General features: G+C 63.0%; 1 protein-coding gene across 1 annotated transcript; it reads left to right on the top strand.

Annotated features, from left to right (window-relative positions):
• Nucleotides 1–413: 413 nt before the first annotated feature.
• On the top strand, nt 414–6,803 carry CHMP6 (charged multivesicular body protein 6). Its single transcript, XM_072939798.1, has 8 exons — nt 414–561; nt 2,558–2,667; nt 2,754–2,841; nt 3,398–3,484; nt 4,304–4,369; nt 4,607–4,687; nt 5,199–5,253; nt 5,897–6,803. Exons 1-8 carry the CDS (start codon nt 499–501, stop codon nt 5,950–5,952), a joined length of 606 nt encoding a protein of 201 aa, XP_072795899.1. The 5' UTR covers nt 414–498; the 3' UTR covers nt 5,953–6,803.
• Nucleotides 6,804–9,684: the final 2,881 nt, after the last annotated feature.

Consider the following 9,684-nt stretch of genomic DNA (forward strand, 5'->3'; position numbering starts at 1 on the left):
TTATTATTACGTTTGTTACAGTGATCTGTGAGAAAAGACCTCTGATGTTACTACAGGCAGACCTCAGAGATATTATGGGTTCCATTTTTGCAATAAAGCGAATATGAAAATAAATAGAGCCACACAAATTTGTTGGCTTCCCAGTGCATATAAGTTATGTTTACTCTCTACTGCAGCGTATTAAATGTGCGATTGCATTGTCTTTAAAAAGCACGTACCTTAATTAAAAATACTTCATTGCTAAAAAATGCTAACCGTCATCTGAGCCTTCAGCGAGTAGTGAAACGCAGGTGGAATGCACGGTCCGGGGAGGCTTCCCCAGGCGAGTCCGCGGCGGTGCGCGTTCTGCGGCGCTTGGCCCCGCGCGGCCGCCGTAGCGGGGGGGGGTGAAGGGAGCGGGCTACGGGGGGAGAGTCGGGACGGGCTACGGCGGCCGCGCGGGGCCAGGCGGGGCGGGGCGGCCGGGCCGGTGGCGGGGCGCGGGCCGGGCGGGCCGCCATGGGCAACCTGTTCGGCCGCAAGAAGCAGAGCCGGGTCACGGAGCAGGACAAGGCCATCCTGGTGAGCTGCCGGCCCCGCGCGCGGGGGCCCGAGGCCGGGCGGGCTTCCCTGCCCCCGGGGCCCGTCCGGCGCGGTGGGCGGCGGGCCTCCCGTGCGGCGCGTGCCCGGGCCCCGTTCCGCCGAGTCCGAGCGAGCGCGGTCGCTGTGGGCTGCGGGCTGCGGGCGGCCCCGGTGCGGCGGCCGAGCCGCCCCTCGGGTCTCGGGAGGCGGTGCGGCCTCGCCCTGTTCCGCGGTCACCCCTTGTCCGTGGACGAGGCCGCGCCCGCAGGTGCGGTTCCTGAGCTGCAGCCCCGCGCCCCGGCGCCGGCCCGGTACTGCCCTGCTTTGCCGTGGCCCGTCTGGGGCAAAGCCAGGGCCTGCGCCTGGGCGGGAGGCCGTGGGGAGGGGATGGCCGCGCAGTGTGGCCTTGTCGCTGCGCCCAGAACCGGGGCTCTAAGGAGACCGGGCTCTGGTTGTGGGACAGTCGTGTTCCGTGTGACTGGGACTCCAGGTGGGCTCGGGATCTGCCTTGGTCCTTGCTCCGACCTGTGGCCTGTGCGGGCCCTGAGGCACTGAGGCCTCGCCAGGGTCCCCAGGCTGGCGGGCCGCCCTCCAGACGCCGGTCTCTGAGACCACACCAGACCCTCCAAGTTTTGGATGGTGATGTACCTGCCTGTGGATTCAGGTGTCCCTTCCAGGGAGTGCTGGGGCAAAAGCTAGTTTCTGTGGAAAGAATCGCCGGCTAGGTTAAGTGAAATGAGGTGTCAAGAATAATTCATTTTCAAAAGGAAAGAAATGTGTCGAGGAGGAGACGGCCCAAAACGTGAGCAGCGTTTACCTTTGCTCTTTTTTTTTTCCCGTATATTTTTTCAACCAAAAAAAAATGTGATTTTTGCACTAAGAGAAAAACGAATCCAAGTAACAAGTGACGTTTGTTTATTTTTCGGTTGGTTGGTATTTTGTTGTTGTTTTAACTGTGGCTTCTGAAACCATAAGTTATGAAACTTTTCAACTGAAGTTCTCCAGTCTAAGAAGAGACAACAGGCATGTTTGTCGCTGGAGAAGATCGTAGCTTTGGGTGCTTAGTGTGGTCGGGTGCACACGACAGCAAGGTGTGCCCTGCCTCCTCCCTCTGCTGCTGGGCTTACCCCTCTGGCTGAGCAGGAGGCCCCCAGGCTACTCTCTTCCCTCTCTAGGGACTCACCTTTGGGTTTCTTTTCAAGGAGGCCTTCCTCTTGCCAAGGATTCACGTTGGTGGGGTCACAGTAGAACAAAACATTGCCTGATAATTTCTGAGGGTGAATAGCTGAGTCGAGAAGCTTCGAGCTCCAGCGTGCTGTCCTGTGACCTTCTGCCAAGACCCCTTGTTTTACAAAGCGGGCAGCCTGGCCGCACCTGCGGAGGAAAGGTGGCCAGAGCTGGGGACTGGCACAGAGGCTGGCGCCGGGTCTCCAGACGCCTCTCACTGAAGCCACAAAAGAGCAAAGCCAGGAGGGAGGAGGCCCCAGGCCCCAGCCATGGCTGGGTGGGATGGTGGCTCACGGTGACTGTCACCAGCACCTTCTGTGTTTCTGTGCCTTGGAGGTGCCGGCAGCGCTCCCTGGCCTGCCTGGCAGTGCTCACGCTCCTTGCCAATGGCAAGCGGGCAGCAAGGCTGTGCGGTGTGGGCGCTGAGGGCGAGGGACTGTCTAGGGTGGGGGCAGGGGCGTCTTGGGCTGTGAGGGTACTGAGCTGCAGCCCTGGCCTCCACCTCCAGAGGCCAGTGGCATCCCCAGCTGTGACAGGCTGGGGTGACTCCAGACAGTGCCCCACATGCTCTGGGGGACAGACTTCTCCCCAAGGAGAGCTGTTTCAGAGGGTGTGCTTCCAGTGCTGGCGATCAGGGCAGCCTGGCTATGGTGGGGGCCCCTTCCGTGACCCTGGCAGCCTCCAGGCCGGCTCTCCCAGGCACTGGGTAGCCTGGCGTGGGTGCAGCGCTGCACGGGCTCAGTGTGGACACAGGCCTGCTCTCCGGCAGCAACTGAAGCAGCAGCGGGACCGGCTAAAGCAGTACCAGAAGAGGATCACCCAGCAGCTGGAGCGGGAGCGGGAGGTCGCCCGGCAGCTCCTGCGCGACGGCAGGAAGGAGTGAGTGGGGCCGGGTGGGGCCGGGAGGCTGGAGCAGGGGTGGGGCCGGGAGGCCGCTCAGTGTCACCGCTCGGGTTCCCCTGCAGGCGGGCCAAGCTGCTGCTCAAGAAGAAGCGGTACCGGGAGCAGCTCCTGGACAAGACGGAAAACCAGATCACCAGCCTGGAGACCATGGTAGGCCCGGCTGCGGCCGGGGGCGTCTGTGGGCCCCACGGGGCTGAAGTGTGTCACCTTCCTTCCCTGGGCCCCTCAGCCAGAGCCCAAGGAGTGGGTCTAAGGAGGAGGGGAGACTCTTCGATGGGAACCTGGCCATCTTCAGGGGCTGGGGGCAGGTTGGCTCTTGCAGGCTCGGGGGCTCTTGGGGGGCTGGACCCCTTCTGGGTGGTGGGGTTGGGGGGTGGACAGGGTGGGTGGGGGTCTGCCCGGGTGATGGGAGAGGTGTCCCGAGCGGCCCAGCTCTAGGCCCAAGTCTAGTTCTGCTCTGTTGCTAACCAGAGCTGCTAGTAAGCAGTCGTGGTACTTTGAGATTCTTCCCGGGTCCTCTGAGGCCCACCAAGGCCCCTAGTGGTGCTCAGGGCAGCAGGAACGGACAAGGGGGAGGCTGGGGCAGAGATGGTCTGCCCTGAGACCCAGCGGTCTTCATGGGCGGTGGTCTCATCCTCAGTGCCGTTGCGGGGTCTGCGTGAGGAGGCAGAAGGCTGGCCCCTGACCACAGGGCTCTCCCCCTCAGGTCCAGAGTATTGAGTTCACCCAGATTGAAATGAAGGTGCTCGAGGGGCTGCAGGTCGGAAATGAGTGTCTGAATAAGATGCACCAGGTGAGTCTTGCAAGTCTGGGGGCAGAGAGGAGGGGAGCAGGCGGAACAAGGAGAAGGCTTGTCCCTGACGCCACCCCTGCACCCAGGCTGTCAGGTGCATGGGAAAGCCAGTCACTACCGGGAGAGGGTGACAGTCTGGTGGGACCAACAAACTCAGGAATGGTGGCCTGAGAATAGGGACCCAAACTATAATTTGGGTTCACAGATGCTAAAGTGACTGGAGGGAAAGTCTGCTTAGAATAGGGGAGGGTTGTGGTGAACTAATCTGGAGGACTTCCTGGAGGAGGTGAACCCAGCCTCCTCTCAGGAAGCAGAACGGAGGTGGGCAGTAGGAGGAGAGGTGAGGCCCAGAGAGGCCGTGGCAAAGCCCCCACCCCGTCTCGTTCCTGACGAGTGGGTGGCACACAGGGCCAGGCAGACCTGGGTTGCACTGCTTTTCTGAGTGTCCAGTGTGGTCTACCTGCCAGTCAGGCAAAGGTGCTACTTTGAACCCAAAAGAAATCAAGTCGCCTGGCCGGAGAACGTTTTTTGTGCTGTTTACTAGCACTAGGCTTGATTTGGGTGCCAGAAGGTCCAGTGAGAAGGGCCCGCAGGATCCAGGGAGGTCAGTTGAGGCTTCTGAAAAGACTAGTCTGACGGCTCCACAGCCTCTGTGGATGGGCCCTGCCTGGGACACAAGTGACCAAGGATGAGCCACGTCCCACTTGGCTTCATTCAGCAGAAACAGAGGGTCCGGGCCGTGTGCCCTGTTGGTCGGGGTGGCTTCATGCAGGGGTTGATGCTTGTCGTGCTGACGCACTCCCGGCTTGTAACTGACAGGTGATGTCCATAGAAGAGGTGGAGCGGATACTGGACGAGACCCAGGAGGCCGTGGAGTACCAGCGGGTAGGTGTTGCCGCGTCACTGGGACCCGCCTTCTGCCAGCCCAGGAGCTCGAGGGCCAACTTGCTGAGTGTCCAGCGCCACCCTCGAGGGCCAGGCCTCCCCACGCCACTGGGCGGCTGCCTTCTTTCTTTCGAGGAAGAGGAGCCTTGAGCCGGGGCCGTCTCCTTCCTCTGTGAGGGGCTAGCTTTCCCTGCCCCAGCCGGGCCGTGCGCCTCACCTCCGCTCCTCCTTTCACAGCAAATAGATGAGCTGTTGGCAGGAAGCTTCACGCAGGAGGACGAAGATGCCATCCTGGAGGAGCTGGATGCAATCACTCAGGTAACGGGACCCCGGGACTGACGCGGTCACTCGGGTGACGGGACCCCAGGACTGACGCGGTCACTCGGGTGACGGGCCACCTTACTTCTGGTTCACTTACTTACTGACTCAGTTCTTCTCAAAACCCAAGGGGCTTCTGGGTACCCTCTGGGAACCACAGACACACCCAGTGCTAGCACCCAAGGGGACCACAGCAGAGGTGCCCCTGTGGCCCCTGACCTGCATGGGTGCCTGTTTCAAAGCCCATGACCCCAAATCAGATGGAACTCTGGGCGGGGAGCCCCTCAGGGTCCAGGCTGTTGGGCGCAGCCAGCGTTCGTGGCCACCGCGCCCTTGGTGTTGGGAGTGGGAGGGATCCTGGCAGCCAGGGATGGCGCAGCCTTGGTTGGGTGCTGGAGGGTTCGTGTCCCACTGACATCCCGCTGAGAGCAGCTAAGCAAACAGGATGCCGTCGTCCCGAGAGAAGGACCATGGCGATTGCGTCTGACGGCCTTTACCCTGTTTCCTTCAGGAACAGATCGAGCTGCCAGAGGTTCCTTCGGAGCCTCTTCCCGAAAAGAAGCCAGGTACTGTCCTCGTCCTGTCCTTGGAGAGCAGTGAGTCCTAGAGGGTCCCGGCCGCGGGGTCCTGCCCTTCCTGCTCAGCGAGGGTCGTGTCCCATCGCCCACAGGTGCTGGGCCACGTGCTGGCACCAGCTTGGGAGCTCAGGCCGACGCGGGGCCTTACCCTGAGGTCGAGCCCAGCTTTCTGAGGGGTCTGGGGAACCTTGTGAGAGCCAAACCCATCTGGAGAGGCATGCCCTGAAGGTAGAGCCAGGAAAGGGCCCGTTTAGCCAGGCAGGCGCCCTCAGTGCAGCCAGGACCCGCCGTCCTCGGGCTGTCACAGGGACAGCTGTCCCGGGCGTCACTTACACGCGCCCTCAGAAGTTCTCCACGCCGATCGGTCCTCCGTGAGTCCCCTTGGCTCTCTCTGCTCCTCGCTGCCCCTCAGCCTCCTCTCCGGCCCAGGGGAGGGGCTGCTGTCCCATCTTGAGTGCGGCTCTGTTGCTGGCCCACCGGTGTCTGCGTGCAACTCGCCTCCCCGGAGCCGTGCCTGCCTTCTCAGAGCACGAAGGCCTGGGCCTGGCACCTTGCCGCCTCTGATCCTTCCTGGGGAATTTCGCCTGCAGGGTCTTGTTGCGCAACAGACGTGTCTGTGTTTCCTCCACAGAGAAAGTCCCCGTCAAGGCCGGGCCCAGGCAGGCGGAACTGGTGGCAGCCTCATAACACGGCCTCCTCACGTGGGACTCGCAGGGAATGCCGAGGACTGGGGCCCAGTGATTGGGCGTGCGGCCGGCCCTGACCGGGCTCCCAGGAGGCCGGCGCCATGCCGGCCGGCCGGGTGCTGACGGAGCCGCTCGCACACCGGCGCCCTCTCAGGACGCCCACGGGGCGTTTCCAGGCGCCGCTGTCCTGCTCTCGTTTCTGGATTAAACCCTGCAGCCAGCGCAGCTTCCGAGGCTGTGGTTCCTGGGGCCGGGCCGGGCCCGTCGCGCCTGGTGCCGGTCACTCGTCCTGGTGCGCACGGCTCCGCTGGCCGCCGTCCCCCAGCGCTGTCTGCTGTGGGGGGATGCGTCAGACCCCGCCTCCCACCCTCCCCTCTCCCCTCTCCCTCTTCCTGCTGCTCCTGTCCGCTGGCAGGGGCTTCAGTTCAGGGGTCCCTGCCTTGGCCTGGCTTCCTGACATGCTATTTCCATGTAGATTTGGGGTGGAAGGCTCTCTGTGTGTATCTGTCAGCGTTCTGGGGCAGGGGGCCAGGAGGGGCGTCCCTGCTGGATCGACGACTTCGGGAGCCCTAACCACCCCATCCCTCCCGAGTCTGTGCACAGAGGTCAGTCCTGCTGAGAAGGGACGTTCCAGGACAGCCAGTGCATCCGGCCGGGTCCCCCGAGATGCCAGCTGGGAGCAGTCAGCAGCCAGGCGGGGGCTGCGGAGGATGGAGAGGACTTCCCTGCTTCATGGGTTGTTTCAGAATTAGACAGTCTCACTGGGATTTCACTCCCAAGGGGGTGAAGTCAAAGGGGACCCTCCTAGCCCCGCAGACAGGCCAAGCCCGTATTAAAGTTGCCGCCCACACAGTCTGCCGCCTGGTGAACTGGGGCCGGTGGGAGGGGCAGGGAGTGTTGGGTGGCTCCTCCCTCTGGTCCCTGGAACAGGGGGCACTTGAGGGCACCTGCCTGGGCCGGGCCACACGGGGACCAGGGTCAGGAGCCGGTGAGGTCCTCACCCTGCCCAGCCGAGGGCAGTAGGTTGGCCTGGGCTCCAGCACCAGCCGGGGCAGGTCACCTCCGGGCAGCTGCCCGCAGTGAGGTGCAGGGCAGTTCTCTGCCCCCTCCTCCCTTCTAAGGGGTGCTGTCGGCCTCTCCTTGTTTACAGGGTTTGTGTGACCCCGTGGCTGGTGGCCGGCCGTCCAGGGGGGTGGTCTGGTGCCCGGGGGTGGGGTCCAGTTTGGAGTCCTACGTCTAGGTGAGAAGCCAGTGCCCCAGGGGCGAAAAGGCAGCAGCAAGGAGGGAGACGTGGGCGTCCACTTCGGGGGGTGTGCAGGCCCTCCCCCCAGAGGGCACGGCGGGGTGCGGCCGTGCTGCCAGGTCTGAGAGGAGCGGAGGCCTGGGTTTTCGGGGGACAGCCTTGCTTTGTGTGAGGCCCCCTGTCAGGTGCAGTGCTCTCCTCTGCCGGGAGGGGGCGCTCTGCCAGCTCCAGTCTGACTGCTGGGTCCCACTGGCTTCTTTCTGGCAGTGCGTGGTGACTGTCCCCAGGACCCGGCGGGGCCCCTAGGGCAGTTCTGGTTGAGGAGGGGAAGCAGGCCCCAGGAGCTGGGGCGGGACTGAGATCTCATGTACCAATCAAGCAGCCTTTTTCTTTGTGAAAGTTCATCCTGTGGACCTAGGAAGGAGGCCCTGCCCTGAGACCTAGCTGACCTTGAGCCTACTCATGGGCTCTGGCCTTGGAGGTCACCTGCCTCACAGGCCCTCTTGTAGCGGGGAGCCCCTCCTGCCATGAGGAAACACATTCTCCTGCCCATGCCGAGCCCTGGTCTTGGACACCAGCCGCATGAGTGTGACCCAGCCTCCTGATCTGGGGGACGTAGGCCTCGTGACGATCACAAGCCAGTCGTGGTGGAGTGCAAAACCTGGGGCAGAGCTGGCATCTGCCCCAGACCAGTGGGGCCGGGGGGCCTTGGAGGGGAGGGGGAGCCTGGGAGCAGCCTGTGCCTGCTGGGTGGGAGAGGAGGAGGGGGGCTGTGATGACCATCTGACCAGAGAGGGGACTTGCTGGCAAGCTGGCAAGCTGGCACCCGGGAGGACAGGCGGGGGCAGTGGGGGAAAGGACCAGGCACCAGACGCTTGGCTGGAGGCACTTCCATCCACAGTGTGCGCAGTGTGGAGGTAGAGGGTGGGAGGGGGCTGGGAGAAGAGGGCACCAGGACTGGGTGTGGGGACAGAATGGGATGTGCCCAGCATGGGGTGGGAGGGTGTCCTGGCCGCACTGTGTGCCCCACCCTGGAGAAGTGTTTGCCCCCTCCCCACCCACTGCTGCCCCATAGGGTCTCCCACTGACCCCCACCTGCCCCGGGGGAGAACTTGGTGATGATAGGTGGAGCGTGGGGCGTTGTCACGACGACACAGGGGCTTTGCCTTCCCAGGGGAGGCCCAGAGCCAGATTGCCAGCCACATCCCATGGGGATGGGGTTGGGAGGAGACCCCATCCCCCCTTCCATCTCTGCAGGTGCTCGGCTGCTGGGGGTGGGGCAGTGGGGCTGGGCCTGGGCCTGGGCCTGGCGGGAGCTGGCCTCATGGCCCAGGCTGGCCTTAACTGAGTAAGCCAAGACATCCGGCCTGGGGCACCCCTGGGCCAGGACAGCCCTTTAGCGATGCCCACCATTCCTTGTGGCCCTGTGTCTGGGGCTCTCAGGAAATGGGAGCACTCCAGATCTCTTCCTTGGTCGTCCGTGCACCTGTCCCCAACCCCCCTGCACACAGCCGAGGGCCAGGTCTCGGGCTGGGGGGCCGTGGTGCCCTCCAGGGCTGCTCTCGCCGCCCGTGGTCTTGTCCCTGCGGAGTCTGAGACCTGGTCCTGGGAGGAAGGGGTACTCCTCCCCACCTGCGCCTGAGGGCGGCACCGCCTGGTCTAGGGGTGCGAGGGGTTTGAGGGGTGTGAGTGACACTGTCCTCTGGTCTGGCTTTTTGTGGGGGGAAGCGAACCTCACCTGAGAAGCAGAAGTTCTGAAATGAAGTCGGAGGAACAAGAGCACAGGCAGCTGAGGACTGGAAGTCGCACCACGGGTGCGAGCTGCTTGGACCCTGAAGAGTGATGGCTTCACTTTGTTTCTGTGTTTTTTCGGGTAGAAGCTTCATTGAGATGAAACTCATAGCAGACAGCTCACCATGTAAGGTGCGCAGCTCAGGCTCGTTCACAGAGCTGTGCGGCCATCACCACGGTCGATTTCAGAACAGCCCGTCATCCCTGAGGAAGCCCTGTCCCCTCGGCTGGTGCCTGCGGCTCCCCTCCCCGCGGCCCCGCAGCCTCTGGTCTGCGTCCTGTCTCCGGTTTGCCGCTTCTGGACACGTATAAACGGAGTCGCACAGTGAGCGGCCTTCCGCTTGGCGGGAGGGTTTGAGGCTCGGCCGTGCCGCGGCGAGCGTCAGGCTTCCGTCCTTTTCACGAACGGGTAATACTCCATTGTGTAGACAGAGCAGGTTTCATTTCTTTGTCCATCACCTGGTGGGCAATTTGAATTGTTTCTGCTGATTGGCTGTTAAGAATAGAGCTCTTGGGAGCATCTCTGAACAGGATTCTGTGAAGGCGTGTTTTCATGTCTTGGATGCAAACCTAGGAGTCGAGTCGCTGGGTCACAGGGTGACCTCGTTCAGCCGCTGAGGAGCTGCTGCGTGTTTTCCTAAGTGTCTGCACCATTTACGTCCCCAGCGGCCGCGTGCCCGGGCTCTGCCTGTCCCCCTC

The sequence above is a fragment of the Vicugna pacos genome, chromosome 16 (genome assembly GCF_048564905.1).
Source record: "Vicugna pacos chromosome 16, VicPac4, whole genome shotgun sequence".
NCBI lineage: Eukaryota > Metazoa > Chordata > Mammalia > Artiodactyla > Camelidae > Vicugna > Vicugna pacos.